Source organism: Asterias rubens, chromosome 2, assembly GCF_902459465.1.
Source record: "Asterias rubens chromosome 2, eAstRub1.3, whole genome shotgun sequence".
In the NCBI taxonomy this organism is placed as follows: domain Eukaryota; kingdom Metazoa; phylum Echinodermata; class Asteroidea; order Forcipulatida; family Asteriidae; genus Asterias; species Asterias rubens.
Genome location: NC_047063.1, coordinates 10439167 through 10461038, shown reverse-complemented (window position 1 = coordinate 10461038; position 21872 = coordinate 10439167). Strand labels below are relative to the sequence as shown.

Sequence of the window (21872 nt, the reverse complement as noted above, 5' to 3'; positions counted from 1 at the left end):
TGATTTCGAGACCTCAGATTTAGAACTTGAGGTCTCGAAATCACCATCTAAACGCACACAACTTCGTGTGACTAGGGTGTTTTCTTCTTTCATTATTATCTCGCAACTTTGATGACCGATTGAGCTCAAATTTTCACAGGTTAGTTATTTTATGCATATGTTGAGATACACCAACTGTGAAGGCTAGTCTTTGACAATTACCAATAGTGTCCACTGCCTTTAACATTACAGGGACGATCATTTTCAGAGTTTTGTTGGTTTATTAAGACTGGTGAATGTGTATGAAACCCATGAGGGCTCTTGGGATTATCATTCTTGGGACCAAGATTATGGTAGACTACTGGAAAAATAGTTATTCGACTATTGATTAAAACAATTTCAAGGTCTGTGCGTAATTGGAATCAGTGATTTAGTGGGCTGTATTTATTTGGGCTGTAGTTAGATAAGACTTAAGACTAGTATACATTGTGGAAAACAAACTGTGTGTTATGGCACCATGTAAGAAATCTCTTTAGTGAGTAGTGGTGGCTCTGAGAAGAGCCGGTTTCTGCTCGACAATTCAAACAGTGTACTCTGACCTTCTTCTGGAGTAAATGGTTCAGTTTTTTTTTTTTTAGCATTCTTTATTTTTTATCTTTCAGGAGGAAGAGAAAGAGCAGAGGATGATGAAAATGAAGGAGAATGAGGCAATAGCCGAAGAAAGAAAGCCAGAATTCATGAAAGTGCGACTTAAGCAGACAAACTCGCTTCCTAGATCATAATACAGGCTGATGTGTAATGCCTGCGGCGATACTTTAGGCATTTATGTTTAGTTTATTTTAGATAGCGCCGAGTACACCTTGTTTATGCTGTAGCCATTTTGGTTTGACCCCCCTGCATTAAATAACAGTAAAGGAATACTCACACTCCGTATAAATAAAGGGACCAGCCCGTTCCTCCTTTGTTTCAAGCCTCAGTTGAGTTTTGGATGGAAATACAAGAACTGACTGAATCATGATAGGTCATTGAGGCTAAGTTCTCATCGATAGTGTGGATGGGTCTGATGGAGGTGGCAATTGCTGATAATATAACATTTGGATCAAGGTGATGAGAATAAAAATGTAAAGCGCAAATTTGAAAATCTGCATCTCGCCAAGCCTGCTCACGGTTATACATTACCCTCGGCAGTAGCGAGTCCAATATTCAATACATTACATCTGAACCTATCAGCAATCAATAGTACATTGGAGTTCATTGGTGGATCCATTGGATTGCCTTGTACATACCCCTACTTGTAAATTTACCCTATAGGTGCTCTTGGGCTGCTCTGCTTTATATACATGTATATGTCTTTCTCTTCTTCTTTCTGCTCTTACTAAGAATCCTGGATCCACCAGTGAAAACCATGCCTTGTAATATGTTGCAGAGGGTTCCCATCCTCAAAGAAAAGAGTTCCTTTACCGGTACTTGAACACTCCTGCTCTTACTGAGAATCCTGGATCCACCAGTGAAAACCATGCCTTGTAATATGTTGCAGAGGGTTCCCATCCTCAAAGAAAAGAGTTCCTTTACCGGTACTTGAACACTCCTGCTCTTACTGAGAATCCTGGATCCACCAGTGAAAACCATGCCTTGTAATATGTTGCAGAGGGTTCCCATCCTCAAAGAAAAGAGTTCCTTTACCGGTACTTGAACACTCCTGCTCTTACTAAGAATCCTGGATCTACCAGTGAAAACCATGCCTTGTATGTTGCAGAGGGTTCCCATCCTCAAAGAAAAGAGTTCCTTTACCGGTACTTGAACACTCCTGCTCTTACTGAGAATCCTGGATCCACCAGTGAAAACCATGCCTTGTAATATGTTGCAGAGGGTTCCCATCCTCAAAGAAAAGAGTTCCTTTACCGGTACTTGAACACTCCTGCTCTTACTAAGAATCCTGGATCTACCAGTGAAAACCATGCCTTGTATGTTGCAGAGGGTTCCCATCCTCAAAGAAAAGAGTTCCTTTACCGGTACTTGAACACTCCTGCTCTTACTAAGAATCCTGGATCTACCAGTGAAAACCATGCCTTGTATGTTGCAGAGGGTTCCCATCCTCAAAGAAAAGAGTTCCTTTACCGGTACTTGAACACTCCTGCTCTTACTAAGAATCCTGGATCCACCAGTGAAAACCATGCCTTGTAATATGTTGCAGAGGGTTCCCATCCTCAAAGAAAAGAGTTCCTTTACCGGTACTTGAACACTCCTGCTCTTACTAAGAATCCTGGATCCACCAGTGAAAACCATGCCTTGTAATATGTTGCAGAGGGTTCCCCTCCTCAAAAGAAAGAGTTCCTTTACCGGTACTTGAACACTCCTGCTCTTACTAAGAATCCTGGATCTACCAGTGAAAACCATGCCTTGTGGTATGTTGCAGAGGGTTCCCATCCTCAAAAGAAAGAGTTCCTTTACCGGTACTTGAACACTCCTGCTCTTACTAAGAATCCTGGATCTACCAGTGAAAACCATGCCTTGTATGTTGCAGAGGGTTCCCCTCCTTAAAGAAAAGAGTTCCTCAACTTGAACTCTCTATTCCTATTGTACAGAAATAAACCTTTAAAGTCCTCTAAAGAATTCCTGAGATTTCCAGAAAGCAATGAAGACACAAAATGAAGGAGGGGGGGGGGGGGGGCACCACGCCACATATGCCACATATTGAGCACCAAATGGCACCAGTGAACACAGACCTCAAATAGGAACGAAAGCTTTTTTGTTTTAGTCAATTCTTTGAACACATGTTGGTGATTATAGATTTAAAATGAATTAAGGAGCTAGGACAATAAATGTCGTGGTCAGTAGTTTATACAAAAGTTCTTTTTGGTCAGGACAGTCTCGCAAAGACTTGAATTTTTTTGAAATTGTTTTTGAGTCCCATTGTCCAACATTCCCAAGCAAACCCCCCTACCATTGGCTGGGGTATTTCTCTCATAAAAATCCTCATTGCTTACTTATTGCTCCTCAAAACCTTGCTTGGTTATCCAAATAAATCTGTCGGTCCATTCTTTTATACACGTATGTTCATCGAAATGCATAAATCAACGAAAGCAAATCTGCCTTTACTGTTGCACATGTGTTTACAGCACTCATTATAATGTGAAATGGATTGTAAAGGTACATGCACTCCATGCTATGCAATTTAAATATAGATGAAATGAGTTGCAAACCTTATTTTGGAAAAGTGCACTTATTTGGAATGCACTGACCCCCCCCCCCAACTGGCTCCACCCATTCCCTTTTTTGGTATGAAATGGTACATGTACTTGATTTGTATTCTAGCAATATGGAGTACGATTAATAGATGGCTTAGTACTGTACAGAGTCCTCTTTTAGGCTTGATTTTAAAACAAATTTTCTTTCAATGTTAGCGTGTATTTTTATTTTATTGGTCGTGGCATGGTTAGTGTTGGTGATAATTAGATAAGTAATGAATAAATTAACAAAGTCTTATAAAAGCTGAAATCATTTATGCTGCTTCTAAGTGAGCTGTCACTGCAAAACTCTGACAAAGTCGCAACCCAACATTTGCTGTAATTTAGAGCAATTTTTTGGTGGTTGATAGTCTGATTTTGAAACCTTCATTATCTTTAGGAATTCATGTATTCTTCATAGTACATGAACAATAAATTAATAAGTTCTTGATTAATGTTTTCAAAACCTTTTTTTTTTTTGGGGGGGGGGGAGGGAGAAATTGTTTGAAAAGAGTTAAGGTCAAAGAATATAAAGTCAATAGAATCATCCTCAAAAGGTGAAATGAAGAATACAGTTTGGATCATCTTGAGTATATCCCTCTATAGACCATGTGAACCTCGTTTACAATAAGTGTGACCTTGTTCTGGCAGGCACTGTACTACACTGGTCCTATGGGAAAGTTGACATTTTGTGTCATTATTTCCACATAAAACCTAGAGTTATGAAAGTAAAAGCTGGACAAGTTTAGAGATGTGCCCCCTTTCATCATATCAAAAGTTGATAAGAATTAGACAGTGCAATCTCCATAAAATGTAAGATTTTATATTTTCTTTCCATTGAGCTGTGTACAAATCATGCCTGCAGGAAGTCCAGGCTCTGTGGCTCTTTTGTAAACATGTGATGTCACAGGTCACATCGTCTATAGACCATATGGTATAATAATTATGACGTCACCATTGAAATATCTGACCTACAACATGGCGTCTGTGCGCTTGCTCTCATATTCGGTACCTTCTGGAGACCAGGGACAAAACAAAAAAGGGAAAATAAAAGAACTCGATAGACAAATTCTAAAGACCTGGGAATGCTGCGTGCTTCATTGATGTGAGCGTTTGGACGCGCATACGGTTTGCCCTACAAGATGGGGAATTTTATAGCATAAAAAGGGGTTATTCAATACGGTCTATACCATTTCTAAGCAGAAATGAGCAGGATACCAGTTACAAATGGTACATGTGACATGATAGTTTGGCTGGTAATCTTATTCTGGTAAGCAGTTGTGTTGTGCGAAATTGGTGTTTTTTGGACCGTCCTTTTTAAACACCTGAACTCTGTTTTAGGGCAAACTATGGGAAGCCATATTGAAATAAACCTTGAATGTGTGTTAGAGAATCAAACCAGAAGTAATTTTTTTAAATCACTGAAGCGGCCTAATATTTGGTACAAATTGTGCACAAAAACAATTCCATAAATTTTGACAACATTCGTCTTCCATGTAATGAAAATACTTTTGAAATGAGTAAATTCATATCTATGCCAAGTTGGTTCTTGGTCTTATAAAACAAGTTGCACTTTACCATTGAAGATTTAAGATTCTTCAGCAGGGCTGCTTACTATTTTTGTAAACGCACCAAGACAAATGAAGGGTTTTGCAAACTAAGTGGTCAGTAACTTTGTCAGTAATATTACAATAATATAAATTATTTCATTGTGAGTGTATTGAATTGTTACATAAATAGAATACCTTGCGATGTGCCTTTAATTAATACAATGAAATACTTTTCAGTAGTTGTATTGTAAAAAAAAATAAGTTACTAAATATCATTTGGTGTTTTTTTCCCGACAGAGTTGGAAAATGTCATGGTGTTTGACCCTTTAAAATAATATTAACAACGAGAACGACGGTCTACATACATGGTTTTAGGCTTCTACATGCTTATATAGAAATAAAAAGTACTGATTTACTGGGGGAACAAACCTTAACAACGAAATTTTGTTAAAAATAAAAAAGAAAACCATTCCTTGCTTGCATTAGCCTTTCTCGCTTTGTTGAGATGTAGAAAAGAGCCTTTTTAATGGATTTATTCCACACTGCGTCTATTTGGAACTCCTTGCTTGGTACATGTTTCCCTCCATCCTAAATTCTAAACTGTTTTTCAAGGAACATAAATTCCTACTTTTAGTTCCCCCCCGAGTTATTTTCACCTGAATGTTTTCTTATTGTAGCCCCTTACCAAGAGTGCCCCCCACCCCTTAGCCTTGTTTGGGACAAACTTGCATTTAAAAAATAATAATAAACAAACAAAACACCTTGAATGCACTAAAAGGGTAACTACAAGTACTATAGGTTGTGGAAGAAACAAAACAGTACTTCTTGCGAGAGGTGTTGGAAAGATTTATGTTTTTGAAATGGTGATTTTGTACTGACAGTTTTCGATGCTGTGATGATGAAGAACTTAAAAAAAGGTATAAGTACTATAATTCAGGAGAAGCAATGTTCAAAACAGTACTCCGTAGGATTAAGTAGACCAAAGTCTTGAAATATAGAAATAAATTTAAGACTTGTAAGTCAGTTGTCATTATTAGTTTATGCTTGACTCGAAGGCAAACTTGTGACTGTATTCTAATTTTGTTTATTTCATATTATTTGATAGTATATTCTTGTTACTTAATACAGCAATGCTTTCGGAAACAACATGGTTACTTCTGTATATTCAATCGATGTTAAACTTTTTTTTTTTACAATCAAATAGAAAAGCTTAAATAAATTATGAATTGTACTAGAAGTGTAACTATGAATGAGTCGGTGTCGACTACCGTCTGATTTGTGTCTCTTGTTGTCCAAAGGATCCTTTTAGTACTTCAGAAGCTCTGGGGTCAACTCACAAAGGACTAGTCCTAGGAGATATTAAAAACTTATCGCGAGTACTAAGTTAGGTCGAGTAACTCGTCTTAACTCGAGATAAGATTAGTTTTAACTCTTTGTGAAATCCACCCCTGGTCAAGAATTGGCCAGCCTTCATTAGTTGAGACATTTAAATTTTCTCCCATATGATTTAGAGCAGAGTGATGTCTTGCCTATTTGCTGTACTGCCATTGATCAAACATGTGAATGTACTATCTAGTTGCCCAGTTCTTATATAGCAAGAGTAGGCCTTCCTAAACCCAAATTGTTTCAGGGGGCTTCTTGCAAAGTAACCTTTGGGAGACCTTTAATCTTCCCAAATTCCAAGTTGAGACTGACTTTGCTTAAATCTGAATTGATAACAAAATCAAGAAACTTTATTTATTGGTTACTATGTTCGGTCCAGTTTTGGATTCAGAGTCGGGACCTGCAGCAGTGTCCAATTCAGAATCTGTGTCTGAGTCAGAATCTGTACCCGATTCAGAATCACTATCTGTATCTTCATCCGATTCAGAATCGGACTCGTCATCCGATTCAGAACCCGATTCAGAATCCGAGTCCAGTCTAGAATGGTTTTTATCTGTGCATGGTTCTAACATCTTCTGAGGTTTTTGTCCATGGGAGGTCACAGTGTTCTTGGGTGATAAAGATATACGTAGTTCCTCTTCCATCTTCATATCAGCTTCTTTAATTATTCCTCTCTCTTCATCACTACGACAACCCGCATCTTCCTGACTCGCGTCTTGGCTGTTTGATTGATTGTCGGCAGGAATGTCTGTCGCGTCCTCACCAAACACTTCTATCTTCATCGATGGGGGTTTGGCAGCCCACGCATCCAATGACAAGCTTTCTGGTTTAGAGGCTGTATCCAAGAGATCCTCAGTACCTTTCGATCCAATGCTTTGAAGCTTCATTGCTGAAAGTTTTGAAACGATTTCATTCTCCGTAGTTTCCTCAGCTTGATTGTCTTGATCCTTCCCGACATGTTCACCCAATGTTTTGCAATCTGTTTTATTCAATATTTGAGAATCATCTCCAATCTTGGTTTCACATTTAATGTCTTGTTCTTTGTTAGCAAACATTTCAGAGGGTGGATCATGTTCCACATCTGCCGCCATCACCTTATGAAGGATATGCGGGTAACCAAACTGTTCAATAGATTCAGATTGTTCACACTGTTCCCCATTGTCCTCCTGGTTCACAAGAGCAGCTGCTGCCTCCAGCTCCTCAAGCTCAAAGCCGATGCTACTCTTTGTTATTTTCACCTAAAATGAAATAGAAATGCAGAACAGGTGACAATCTAGATCAAATAAAATTAAAATTTTATCATACTTGGGTAATATACTTGGGTAGAAGATGACGCGGTAAATTTCACCCTGATTCCATTTCAACAGAATGAACTTATCTCGTATTACAGGTATATGTAGATCTTAGGCTGATACTTCATGGAGGCAATGCATGCTATTTTATTGCCTTCGTCATTGCCTTACTGCCCAATGATATGTTCAAATAGAAAATTGCCTTTCCTTCATTGAAATGCCCTTGACTATAAAAATGCTATTGCCCTCACAGGAGAAAAGTGGCAGGCATGTAAATTGTTGTCCCCCTCCCATCTATTTAACATTATCAACTGATCAGAACAACTGATATTTAAATAATTAACCAAAAGGGAAAGGAACTGACTGGGTAATTTTCGCTTAACATGCTTGGTGACTTCTTGGCTTCAATATTATTTGTAACTCCTTATTTTTGCAAAACATGAAGCTTTTTTAGCAATATTTGAAGTCAATATTGAAAGTAATTTTTTTTGGTTGGATATCTAGTGACAAATGTAACATGATGATAATGACCTTCTTCAGAGCTGTTGCTAAGGACTGAATCTTGACATGACTGACGGACTGTACCCAGATACAGTAATCTGTGATGTAAAGCTCATTGAGAATGTAGCGAGGGTCATCTCCAGCACATATCTGATGGGTTTCGAGTAAACACTTTAATAGTTGCCCCCTTCCTGCGAAGAAACAACAGATTCTGTCAATCATAAAAGTTTGGCGATTGTTGCTATATAGTTGTGTACATTTGTGTAGTGGCCATGATATCCAGCAAATTGAATTCAGGTTCTGACGGCTAAGACATTGGAGTGTTGGTTCAAATCATAACACTTGCGCCCTTGATCAAGACACTTAACCATAAATTGCTTCTCTTAGTCCTGTGTAGCTGTGCAAGCCAAGCACAGGCAAACTTTCTTGTTAAGCCATGAAATGTTCTCGCACAAACAATTTCCAGCTTCTTAAAGTCAGGATCTCAGTTACACCTAGCAAAAAAACCAAGCCAACTTATTTTTGGGCCCTTTTGGAATTCCCAGCTTGCCCTAAAGCAACTTTCCAGCTTCTGAAAGTCAGGATCTCAGTTACACCTAGCAAAAAACCGAGCCAACTTATTTTGGGGTCCTTGTGGAAACCACAGCTTGCCCTCAATCAACTTTAAAAACATACACTTTTGGCACAGCATTTGGAACAAGCAGACAGTATCAGTACCTAGCTGAAAGATCCTTTTGACGTCTTGGTAGACTTTCCGTGTTAGATCCCAGTGTCTGGACAATGGATAGCACAAGGCCCTACGATAGCAAGCAGTCATCACTTCATCAAGCGATTTGAACCAGTCAAGCCAGGAGAGGGTGGGACTCAATTTACAAATGGTCCATGCCGACTCCACCTGGGAAAAACAAATGTAACGTAATACACAATATATATGGAACTGTTTTTTTTTCTCAAATAAATTGTACATTAACATGGATAGAACATTATTCGTTTTTGGAAGACCAAGTTCATTCACATCATTTAGGGAGCGTTTTAAAATTTTAAACGGTAGGAGCGTTCTAACTGGCTGGATAAATATTCCCGCACATACATACTTTCTGTATATTAAATTTTGCCAGACAAAAGTACCAAGTGATATCATTTTGCAATGAATGCATAAAACATGTAGAAACAAAATGGTCATAAAATGTTCACTCAATGGAATGACTCACTCTGCTTCTGAGGTTAGTTACAATTGAACAATACAAAATTCACTTCAGGATTCATAACTTATGTTCAATGCTAAAAAGCAAACAGAAAACCAATTTAAAAATGGTTACAAGTTAACATTTAAACGAACACACAGATACATTTTCAGATTCTTGCCGATTTCAGAATTATTTCCAAACTAGGAAGTTTGCACTTACTGAGTTTTCACCGAGCGTAGTTCTGGCATTGTAGGCGTAAGCAAAGATAATATCTACCAGGCCCAGTAATACACCTCTTTCTGTCTCGTCATCCAGGAGGTGCTGTCTGTTTGGTAACCTCACCATCTGTTCCCTTTCTCCCTCCGTGAATTGCACTGGTAGAAGAAACGAAAACATTCAATTAGGGCGAATTTATGGCTGCAAACTCTGGTTGGTGTAGTGAAATTTCTATGCTAAGCAAAAAATGGGTGGGCAGGGGGCTAGTGTCGCACTAGTCCTAACAATGTAAACTTTATGGACTTTTGTTTGGCTACCAGCTCCTGCTAAGCAATATTTGTCTCTGCTTAGCAAGCTTCTGTGCTTACAGGCTTTATGTGGTTGGGCCCTGGTATTCAGGCCCCCAAGCAAGAAACATAACCATTATCGCTTCATCCTTCAAATGGGACATTAAGCCGAAGATTCCGTATGTTGTGTAATGCACATAAAAGAACCCAGCTTGTTACACAAATATCACTAAGAGAAGGGGTTTGCTCCGGTGTTTCTGGCAGTGGCTGCTTAATTGGCCGCAGCACAATGTAATCCATTATGAGGTCCTACATAATTGAGTCTTGTAATTTAATAACTTCAAGACCTGTCTTAACGAATAATAGAAAAAGCGCTTTGACTTGCCGGTAGTTAAAATACTATATAAAACCTAGTTACTATTAATTTGTTCAAACTTCATACATACCCTCATAGCCCTCCTGACCAATGGAAGCCTGTTTAGTCTTTGCCTGCAGTGACTTCCAGTCTGGGTGCCATGATGGCTTGTAGTTTTGAAGCTCATCTAATGTTGTATCTTCCTGGTATAAATCAGCCCTGGAATATACAGGAAATATGTCTTGTAGAACATGCCCAGTCCAGTGTATCCAAAGACGATTGTTTTTAAGAGCAGACAAATTTTGACTTTGTAGAAATGTAGTTATTTTAAAACTGGAGTCGATTGGAGACCTTAGAATGTAGGTGGCAGCTGACTTTTAAGGTAATTTTTTTTTACTGTTAACATAGTTCTGCACACATTTCTTAGAACAATAAAATGAACAAAAGTTGCACTTATGTTTAAGCTGATTCCATTGGACATGTATGTTTGGTTAGCGGTCACACAGTTTGGTATCTGCTGTGCTGCAAGCATATCTAGCAAATGTATAATATTTGTTTAGCTCTATCTAAACCCGACCCATAGTAAGAAGATGAAGCTTACAAGTAATGATCACCATCAAACTTTTCATTTTCTGCCGACCCTCTGGCTGTCCTCCTTTCCTTTAGATGCATTGTATCTGGGTTTGGGACATCAACAACATCGCACAACTCCTCCTGTCATACAAGCCAGAATACACAAATTGGTTTCATTCTTTTTGAGTTCATCATCTACTCTGCAAATCTCACAGCCTTCTAGTTGGCTGCCATCAGGTCTTCAAGTCAGCAATGCTCCTCAGCAGGGCAGCCTTGAAGACCAGGCAGGGCCCAATTTCATGGCTCTGTTTACCAAAAGCAAAAAATCGGCGGAGGCAGGGAATTTTATGCTTACATCATTAGCATATTTCACTGGTTAGTATTAAGGAACATTTTGCTAAATAAATGCAGAACTACGACATGCACATGTCAAAAATAGTACTACCTTCAGTCACACAGCATTGGTATTAACTTTAAGTCAGTATAAAATAATTTTTGTGCATAACTGATGAAATTATGAACTTTATGAAAACTGCTGTTACATGAATGTTACCTGCAACCTCTGGAAGACACCGCTTCTCTTATTTGCGAAGCCATAGTGCGTCTCTCCCATGAGGGCATCCTCCTCTTGTTGGAATGGCTGCTGTTCCATCTGCCAGTCAATCTCTCCCTGGTCATCAGCATTTTCTTCGTCTAGTTCTTCACCTTCATTCCCACTCTCACCTAAGGTTCACAGAATAGGAACCACGTTAAATTGTCAGTTGGACATTCATTACAGTGCAGCCACCATGTTTTTTCCCAAAACAACTATTATTTATGAGTATGTTAGGATACACCAAGTGAGAACACTGGTCTTTGACAATTACCAAAAGTATACCCTACCCTGCCTTTAAGGCAACCATCAGTACTAACTACCAGGAATTAAAAGTAACACATTTTTGTCATAATGACCTACCAATGACCTCAATCCCAGGCTGCTCGGCTGACCTCTGACCTTTTGGGGTTAACAATTTTGTTAACATGTCCAGGCCCTGAAAGACTTCACCTGGTGTCTCCTTGGGGAGACAGATTTCAAACGATCCTAAAAAGAACAAAATCGCAAATGAAAGTACCTTAAGAAATCTTATACAAATTATACTCTACATTAGAAGGAACAATAACAAATGGTATAAATTGAAATGTGCTTAAATGAATTTTTGTTTTTAATAGAAACTTAATTGTATTGTGGAAAAAGCTCCCTGTCACACTTCGCAAAATAACATCACTCAACAACTTTAAGAGGGAACTGAAGTCACACTTGTTTAATGTTTACATAGACTGATATAGATTTAATTTTTAAACTACAAGAATAGCCTAATCCTTCATTTTCATATTGTTTTCATTATTATTTCAAATTATTTATTGAACATTTCCAATAATATATTTAAACATAAGGTGGTATATTATCATTTGGATTTTCTCACATGTTCTTCTAAGATCATGTGGAGCGAGATCATACCTGAGTCTACATCATACTTTGCTCGTTCCCTGCCATCTTCAATAACTCTTCCAGGAAGGTGAAGCCTGGGACAGGAAGAAACAATGTTTGAAAGCAGAATTCCATTAATATTCCCATCAGCTTGGTCTTAAGTAGCCACCGTCAGGACATCCTCAAGGTGGAAAAATAAGCCTTCGTAAATTGGGATTGCTGATTTCTATTTCCATTTAGATTGTTTGTCTTCATCTGTATTCAATGCGATGCGATGCGAGGGCGTAGTCTATCCCACACCAACTCAGGATTTGGTCACAGCCCTCCACTCTTTCCTGTCCAGCATCAGGGTCCCCATTTCCCATGTGTCATCGAAGCCAACATCCTGCAGCAGGGTGTCGATGAATGTGGCCCGCCCCACTCAAAGGGAGGTAAAGGGTATACCTTTTGTAATCATTCCAAAGTTAATGACCATAAAAACTCACTTGGTAAGAAACACTGCAGTTGTTGAACATGTTGAGAAACAATTCCCTTCTTTTTGGGGATCATTACCCAAAGTATGACCCTACCTTTACGATGGAATTTTGAATGAACAATGAATTAATCAAAACTGTACCTCAGGAAATACGGCTTTGCATAGAACTTGAAGTCATTGCCGTCAACAAATGTTTCCACGTCTGTGACTTTCGCATAGCGTGCTTTAATAAGAAGCCTCAAGAAATCAGCATCTTGGGTAAGCACAAATGATGGGGTAAGCATTGTCAAACGTCACTCTACAAAGAAATGAAACAATAAGACACTTTTTTTCTTATTTATGAACTACAGCTTTCGATGACCAGCATGTACTGAATTAATAAAAGTACCTTTTTAACATATGGTTTGTTTTGATTGTCAAGTAGATCACAAATGATTATTTAAATATATTTGTTGTTGTTGTTTACAATAAGTGTCTAACCGCACTTTACTTCCCTTGTCGTCTGCTTCTATGTGTGGCGATGGTGACTCAGTGTGTGGATAGAGATGATATTGATAGTACAGTAGCCCGCGGTCGTTTACCTATTATAAAAGTTCCCCCATCAATGCAGCAGTTCACGTAGCAGCAGAGCGCCCAACGTTAATTAAACATGGCATGGTATGTATTAAATTGTACTGCTTTCGCCTTTTGGTTATTGGTAGTAGATATTCCCAGATAAATTTCATTCATGCGGTCTGTGTAACTGTACCTTATAGTTTGTCAAATCAAGTTCGATATCGCCCTGTTGTCACTGCAATCACTCAGTTGTCACATGGAGGAAGTTGGTTTACTCATGGTTTACTTCAACTCATGGGCGCCGCCATTGAAGCTAGATTGAAACCTTGGTCCCACCCGTTTATGTAGCATTACACATGGGGACGATCACATCAGGCAAATTCATGCATGTGGAACAAACGAGGTTGCAAATGAATGACGACACATTTGCTCTTGCATATTCATGAGAGAGTGGTTCCTCAAACTATTTATTATAAACTTGCATCCAATCGTCGTTGAGGTATTGTTTGAGAGATGAAACAAACTTGTCCAGCTTATCAATTTTTAGTTTATCAGACAGTTTTATTCCAAGCTTCACATTTCTAACTTTACCAAATCCAATTAATATAAATAAATAAATAAATTAATAAACCACTAATAGGTAGACCAAATTTTTATATATTTTATAATGAGACAACACACACTCATAACAAACCAAGAGGAAAACAAAAAAGTAACAACAATTTACACAATAATAGTTATGAATTTAAAATACTTTTTGTGATACATAACAATGTTTTTGTTTATATTTTTGAATTCGGAACATTGAACAAAAAATTAATTTAGTCACGCAAGAACAAACAAGAATTCACATTATATTCTTTGAGTGAATTAAATGTTTCAACAATAATATATTTAAAGTGATATTTAAAACTTTGCATGGTGGCTAGGCAATCTCTTCTGGTTGTAAACAACTCCACACTTTCTGTCAAGTTGTTACCAAAAATAGTAATCACAACAGCGCCCATATAGATATTATTGGTTTATGTACATGGTGTTATTTCAAACTTTACTGGATAGTGTAACGCAATAATGTTAGTTGGGTGAAATATTTATGACCACTCTACAGCGAGGATTCTAGTTAGTAATTATTTGACCAGAAATCGTGAAAAGTGTACATATAATGACAAATGGGAAAGACAATACACACAAATAATTTCAGAATGCCAACTACATATTATTTACATTCTTTACAACTTTTCAAAATAGCTTTGCAACAACATGACACATTCTACTTCATTTTAATAAATTAGTAAAGCATGTTTATCAGGTCAAACCCACACTAATTTAAACATTGTGTTGTAGTTTGAAACAAATTATGAATTATATGAAAACATATCAAATTACCAGGATCTATGTGTGGTATGTTATACAACCTGGATGCATTTCATACAATATTATAGAAGAATATAGTTACTCGTTGAACTTTGGACTGTTCCAAATGGAACAATCAAGATTTCACCTGCCCTATTTCATAAAACCTGTAAGGACAAAAATTTGCTTAGCATAAAATGTCTTCCTGGATAAAAACAGGATTACCCACCTAATTGCTACGTGATTTTCAGGATAAGCAAACAACAGCTAAAACCAGTATCAAGCAATACGCAACAAATTGAAATTTGGTTGGTAATTCTGTTTTTATCAAGGAAGAAATTTCATGCTAAGCAATTTTTTTTGCTTACAGGCTTTATGCAATTGGGCCCTATTGATTATTTTCTGCTGTATTCTACTTAAATACTCCAACATTTGTATATAATGGTTCAACAGATCTTGCATCCGTCATATGGATCACTGTGAAGGGAAGGATCTGATGTATGGACGTCATTCTCTTGAATGACAGAAGCTTCAACGCACAGCGATCCTGAACAATCTGTAAGTTCATACTGCGTTTCTTTGTTTTCAGTGGTCACATTACATTGAGTTGCCTTGTTTCGAACGATGGAATCACAGATGATAAGTGTACTGGTGTCAGTGTGTGCACCGCACATACCATCTTTGCATGATGCCTTTTGTTGACTGTCATTATCTGTGGGCTCGGGACTGGACTTCTCAAGACCAGTTTTCTCATCTTGGGAAGCAGGATTTCTTATACCACTTGCTCTTTCACCCCCTTTGTTTTCTTGGCTCTGGTGGTTAACATCTCGGAGCTGGACAGTTGGGTTCTCTTCATCATATGAGTTCTCATCATCCTCTGTATCTTGTTGTTCTGATGAATCACTTAGAGATGAGTGAATCTGAAGAATCTTTGATGTGATGTGTTGATCAGTCTGGTCAGGTACCTGCTGCTCTACATACTCCATGGGGTGGTTGTTGTCTGGTTCCTTGTCACCAGTCTGCACATTGACAACTTCTGTCCCCTGCAATATAAGGTATTTTGTTGCATCAAAAACACTTTCCATCTGTACGAAAATGAATTTCCACGAGAGACTGCTCTAAGGGACCCAAATCTGTACCCGACTATTAATGACAGGCTATGAGCCAAGTAGCAATACACTTTATCAGGACTAGTTGTTAGTCATGTTCCCGTCTTATTGTGGCAAATTAAAACTCTTTTTGTTTTTACTGTTTTAAGACTGGGCCAGTGGGCATGGCTTGTAAGTGACAATACAGTAAGACAGTTTGGTGTAAGGGCATTTTGAAGACTTGACAATCATTGCTTTACTCTTAGTAGTAAATACCTTGGTATGTGGAAGACTGTATTCCTCCATCTTGGGTTTGGTGACTTGTATGCTGGTGAAGCCCATCATGGAGGTCAGTGACCCTGATCAACAACAACAGGGCAATTACAGATGAAAGTTATTTGTGTTATATTTTTCTTTTAAGTCTAAACTTCTTAGAATACAACTTTAAAAAAGAATGCCTCTTTTGACTATTAAATGTTTAACAAAATATCATAACATGAAAACAAATAGACAGAATATCCTTTCCCATGTTTTCCCTCTAAAATGTGTATATCTTTCCCAAGTAAATCGCCACAGGTTACTTTTATACTAAATTGATCTGTTCTTCCAAAATATTTTTAAAAACAACACCTACCGGATGTTGAGGTCGACCTGAGATATGGGCTTTGCTGTATAAGCTCTCTGTCTAATTGCATTACCTGAATCAAAAACAGTGGCGTTTCAAAATATTTTTAACATTTCAAAAAAATGTGATTCACAATTTATGAGCAGTTTTTTTTTTTTTTACTTACAAGGAAAATAAATGAAACAATATAAAGAAAAATTGGTCTGAATATCTGTAAATTTGACTAATGAATGGTAATTTTACTTTTTTATTTTATTTTATCAACTTATGCTTGCACACAACTACTATCCTGTCATGGTTATTAGATGTAAGACTCCCTTGAACTAAACAAAGTGTTAATTTAAGGGGTTTTTTTACTGAAAAGTGTTATTTTGTCTCTTAGTATAACTGCATTAGCCCTTTATAATGCTCGCACAATCGTTGTCAAGTCACTTTGTGCAATCAATACTGATTCAAATCTATATGCCAAAAATTGACCCAACTATTCCCCCTTCCTGCCTCTCTTTGGGTAACACTAGTTTAAATAGGAGTAATACAAGATGGATGCCCTATGATAAAGGTTCCAAACAAATATCTTACCTCTTGAAGGACTTGTTGGCAGACACTGCTCATTGTCTTGGTTGGGGTCTGCTTTACCTTTCTAAATAAATATGATAGAAATATTCAAAGTCATGCATTTTCAACGATCTGCTTTTACAATTTTCAAACATTTGAATTCTTAGGTTTTGAGGCATTGCGTGGTGGAGCAAGCATCTTTATGGTTTTGTTTGTTTGCTGTAACACCATGTATAATCTACTTCTTATGACTAGAGCATAGTTTTGATCAGAACTTAAATTGTCCTACAAATTTCTTTTAGTAGAACAGATTGGTGGATTGAGGGGACTTCTTATAAATATCTTCACTATTCCAGAGTGAAATAATAGCTCAGATAGTAAGTAAACTTGATTGTATGAAACGCTGTGGTTATTTGGTTTTATAAACTGGCTTACCTTTCTTTGTCTAAAGATGTTGGGTTCTCAGAAAAGTTTTGTCCTGAAAAATGAAAGAGAAGTTGTTGAAAAAAATTAGAAATAAATTACTATTTAATAGAGTACACACGCAACTTTTTTCTTTTTGTCAAAGCCTGTGCGAAACTGTTTTTTTTACATCTTGTATTTGTGTTTGGTGCAGGTTTTCAAAAAAACAAAAAATAATAGTAGATAAGTCTCTTTGAGAGAACTCTTTGCTTTTCTTAGAAAAGATTAAGTGAAAATTTAAGAGTACCCTTTGTTTGATAACTTGTTTAATAAGAATTTTGTAAAAAGCTTTAGTATTATTTGTTTACCTGTGACAAATGCTTTCCACTTGAATGAATTAGTCAAGCTCTGTGTGGGACAAGATTTGACAGGAATCCGTTCCCTTGTCTGCTCCTCCTTGGTCTCGACTGGCGATAAGTTGGAGAAACCAACACCTTGGCTGTTTTGCAACACATCCAGGCTCTGCTGATCTCTAGTTTTGCTTGATTTTTCAGATGTGGGCTTTGTTGCATCTCTGCCTTTATTGCAGGGTGACAGAAAGTTATCGGTCTCTTCACAGATTAAATCAACCTTCTCCGAGTTTGATTTAGAGTCTGAATTCATTCTCTGCATGATGCTGGTCACTCTTGGGATCTCATCATCTTTGATATTGCTGACACTGGAAGCGATGTCGTCATCGATGGTGAAAGTGTCTAATGATCTTTTCTTCATATTTCCAGATTGGCATGTATTCCTTGGATCTTCTTGTTGACTGTCTTGACTGATTGTGATTTGGGATGAGGAGGCCGTGTCAGATTGACTTGATTCAGATGGGATATAGGACAGGGGGCTGTATCCAAACCTGAGCAAAAAAAAAGGTTTCATCAAAAGATGCAGACGTTCAAGTAAAGTAATAATATCAATATTTTTTTATGACAAGATTTGCATTATCATCAGGGTTATTGCTTGTCTGAGTGGTGTATGATAGCTTTGTAAGGGAAAAGCAGGTTTAGCCCTTAGTAAAGGGCACCTCTGAGTGAAATCTAAATTTCGACTGAAACTATTTCAAATTGCACCAAGGCAATGAATGCCCTGTGGGCATGGAGCCCCCGTTGCCACCAAAAAGTATCATGAATACCCACACTTACCCATCGGAATACTTCCAGTCGTCACTTATCCCGTCATTTGGGGCCGATGGCAGCTTCTCCTTTGAGCCTGAAGAGACAGTCTCGTTGTCACACCCAGGTGGCATGAAACTGAAGAAGAGATCCTCAAAATGTTTCCCTTGGTGTTTCAGTGGCTGTTGTGGTGCATCATCGACGCTAGTGAGTGGAGTGCTTTGAAACGGACTTGTGTACTGATACTCATGATAAGATTCACTCTATCAAATAGAGAATTATGATGGTGAGGTATCAATATATACTTGGTTTGTGGTTGATTATGTTCTTTTAAAGACACTGGACAATATTGGTAATTGTCAAAGACCAGTCTTCTCACTGGGTGTATCTCAACATATACATAAAATAACAAACCTGTGAAAATTTGAGTTTAATCGGTCGTCGAAGTTGCGAGATAATAATGAAAGAAAAAACACCCTTGTCACACGAAGTTGTGTGCTTTCAGATGCTTGATTTCGAGACCTCAAATTCTAAATCTGAGGTCTCAAAATAAAATTCATGGAAAATTACTTCTTTCTCGAAAATTACGTCACTTCAGAGGGAGCCGTTTCTCACAATGTTTTATACCATCAACCTCTCCCAATTACTCGTTACCAAGTAAGGTTTTATGCTAATAATTATTTTGAGTATAAAATACCAATAGTGTCCACTGCCTTTAAGAACTTGTCGCGCTTTGTATTCTATTACCACGGAGTACATTTTCGGAACTGGGGAGACTTCTCAGTTCCGAAAAGAACCGACTGCTTTTTTAACTACTACCTGGGCGGAAGGTAAAAAATCAGCAGGGACCACTACTTTTGCTTTAGTGGTTTGAGGAGGACTTCTCAATTTTAACCTGACCACCAAGCTTAAAGCGTCACCAAACTATAAACATGAACTTCTGTACTGCACGTTAAATGTTACTGAATGAATGAACGAAAGAACGCAACAATGAATGTACTGATTAATTGCTTGGCACTCACCTCCTCAGGCTTCATCATGTATGATGCATTCTTCTTCAACATCTCAGAAGATTGGTTGATATTGTAAAAGTTGTTTGCAGCCTGAGGATGCCCCTCATAAGATAGATAGGACAACATAGGGCTGTAATAAACAAAACAATCTCGCATTAGTTTACTGTATTTTGTAATTTTGATTAACAACAAATTGATGCATCATGAATAGTAGAATGGCAATCATAATCCAAGTGATATATTTTAACCTTTTACTACTGCTAAGGCTTATGTCGCAAGCACAGATTGTCATAAAAGTTTTATTTAAAGCCATAAAAACAAAATATAGACATTTAATTGGTGGAAACCATATTACGTTTTATCCTTTATTTTGCCTTGTACAATGTATACTGCGGCGACCCTCCAAAATTTAAGTATAGGATGTTATGGAAGCTTCACAGTATTGTTTCCAAAGTAATTCTTCTTGCTTGTTTGTCTTAAGGAGGCAAGGTGGACATGATTGGTGTCTACATGGTTTCCTCCACATTGTTTAGAAGTTTTTGTTAATAGAATTTTTACGGTGTTGGGTGGATGAGTTTCTGTGTCTATTTTGTGTTTATTGTGAACAATGACAAAGGATCTGTGAGTTATATAAAACAAATATTGAGTGCTTTACGTTCGTGCGTTGTCGGAGAATATAACTATCTGTGAAATCTGACTTTTCCATTTCACTCAGGTTCGTATCATCATGAATGAAAAGTCCAGATTTCTCCTCGTGATATATTCTGTGACAACGCATCCAATACTTGAATATAGGGCATACCTCTCATCAGGTTCTTGTAGCTGTAACTTGGATGGGGTTTCATCTGGTGACATAGGTAGCTCCTGGTGGTGGTGATGATATGGGAACATTCCTTTGCTTCGATCCATCTCAATCTTCTTCACTTTCATCTTGGATTTCTGCTCAGGATCTGAAACAAAACAATAAAGTAATATTGATGATTAAATAGAACGAAATGTTCCAATTGGCCATTAATGGGAGTCTTAAGGCAGTGGACACCATTGGTAATTACTGAAAATAATTGTTAGCATAAAAACTTCCTTGGTAACAAGCAATGGAGAGATGTTGATAGTATAAAACATTGTGAGAAACGGCTCCCTATAAAAGTAACGTATTTTTCGAGAAAGATGTAATTTTCCACGAATTTGATTATGAGACCTCAGAATTAGATTTTGAGGTCCCTAAATCAAGCATCGGAAAGCACACAACTTCGTGTGACGGGTATTTTATCTTCCACTTTTTTCCTGTTTCATTTTTCTGCCTACTGAGATAGTGTTTCATCACTCACCACTTTGTCTGAATTTCTTAGCGCTGAAGTCAGCTGCTTGTAATGACAGCAAGTCTAAGCTGGTTGGGAGAGATGTGTTTCTTGGAGAGTCGCTGGTCCTCTTGAGTCTTCCCACTTTGCTTCCATACTTCATCTTCTCAAAGAACTCCTGGAGGTAGAAATTGATTTATCATTGAACTTGAGATGTTTTACATGAAAGACAGATGTTTTATTTGGGAGGGCATATGAAAGTAGTTAGATTGGATTCCTCTGTTAGTTAGAGAGCTGTGGAGATTGAAGTGCTACCACAGAGCTAGTTCAATGCCAAATTAATAGCCACCTACCAAATTCTTAAAAAAAAGAAAAAAAATGAACTTTAACAAACAAAAATTAAAGAACAAGCAAATCTGCTGACAGTTAATTTTGCAAAGCTTTCTGGAATTTTTATGTTACACACTTTATCCAAGAAACTTTCTCAATGTAAAAAATACTTACCTTTTGTCTCCGTTTTTCATCCTTTGTTTTTAGTCTATTTCTGAAGAACAAAATCAAAGTCAATATGACATGATTAATGTATCAAAAAGTGGATTTAAATACTGACACTGAAACTCAGCCTAGCTATTGTACTAATATAGTAACATTTATGATTAATAATAATAATAACCAATTCTTATATAGCGCATTTCACAATAACCGTATCAATGCGCTTTACATTAGTGCCCTGGTCATAGGGCCAATGACATCCCTTTTTAATGCTTCTCAGCTCCCTTGGGAGTATACAACCTGGGCAACAGTTAATATCGCTCCAGAGTCCAAAGGCTTTTTCATTCACAATATCAACCTCTACCCTCGCAGGTACCCATTTATACCCCTGGGTAAAGAGAAGGGTGTATGATTAATACATGGGAAAAGAAAACTTTGGGCAGTTAATTGCCCAAAGTTTTCTTTTCCCATGTATTAATCATTGATTTTTTTAATGACTGCCCAAAGTTTTTTTTTCCATGTAGGCCTATTTAATCACTAATTTTAATTTTTAAAAACCATTGTATCATCCTCTTTTATTACTTAGTGTAAACCAAAATATTATTTAAACGAAATTATTGAAACGGTGCACAATTATAACCTAATTATAATTAATAACAATATTGATGTGTGTTGAATGGTGTTGCTAGCTAGTCTAAAAAACTAGTCTCTCTTTTTAAAAAATATAAATACTCGGCAGACTAACTTTTTGTGTAGAAAGTGCTATACAAAATAAAGGAAGATTAGCTATAATATAACAGCAACAGTATGACAATCTGAATTCTTAAAGCACTCAAGCAGA

The 21872-nt window shown here is 37.4% G+C and overlaps 3 protein-coding genes across 11 annotated transcripts in view; 1 reads left to right on the top strand and 2 right to left on the bottom strand.

The window, feature by feature from the left end:
- The window catches only part of LOC117307403 (intersectin-1-like), a 35870-nt gene extending 35085 nt beyond the window's left edge, over positions 1 to 785 (top strand). For all 7 annotated transcript variants that reach the window (XM_033792151.1, XM_033792144.1, XM_033792146.1 and 4 more), the window contains one exon: positions 642 to 785. In XM_033792151.1, the coding sequence (XP_033648042.1) occupies positions 642 to 761 (120 nt within the window). In that variant the 3' untranslated portion in view covers positions 762 to 785. The remainder of the gene's footprint in view (positions 1 to 641) is intronic.
- LOC117307404 lies at positions 772 to 2659 on the bottom strand. Of its 3 annotated transcripts, none has more exons than XM_033792154.1 (2): positions 2006 to 2659; positions 772 to 1786 (listed from the first exon to the last, which is right to left on the bottom strand). In XM_033792154.1, exons 1-2 carry the CDS (start codon positions 2485 to 2487, stop codon positions 1312 to 1314), a joined length of 957 nt encoding a protein of 318 aa, XP_033648045.1. In that variant the 5' UTR covers positions 2488 to 2659; the 3' UTR covers positions 772 to 1311. The 3 variants fall into 3 exon arrangements, with proteins under 3 accessions (XP_033648045.1, XP_033648043.1, XP_033648044.1); XM_033792152.1 differs by having other exon boundaries at positions 773 to 1408; positions 1520 to 2659; XM_033792153.1 differs by having other exon boundaries at positions 1297 to 1567; positions 1679 to 2502.
- Positions 2660 to 4408: 1749 nt separating this feature from the next.
- LOC117307094 (protein SHQ1 homolog) lies at positions 4409 to 13347 on the bottom strand. Its single transcript, XM_033791753.1, has 11 exons — positions 13242 to 13347; positions 12635 to 12791; positions 12049 to 12113; positions 11506 to 11631; positions 11104 to 11273; positions 10579 to 10691; positions 10069 to 10196; positions 9339 to 9493; positions 8650 to 8827; positions 7963 to 8123; positions 4409 to 7377 (listed from the first exon to the last, which is right to left on the bottom strand). The coding sequence occupies exons 2-11, from the start codon at positions 12775 to 12777 to the stop codon at positions 6490 to 6492; spliced, it is 2127 nt and encodes a 708-aa protein (XP_033647644.1). The 5' UTR covers positions 12778 to 12791; positions 13242 to 13347; the 3' UTR covers positions 4409 to 6489.
- Positions 13348 to 21872: the final 8525 nt, after the last annotated feature.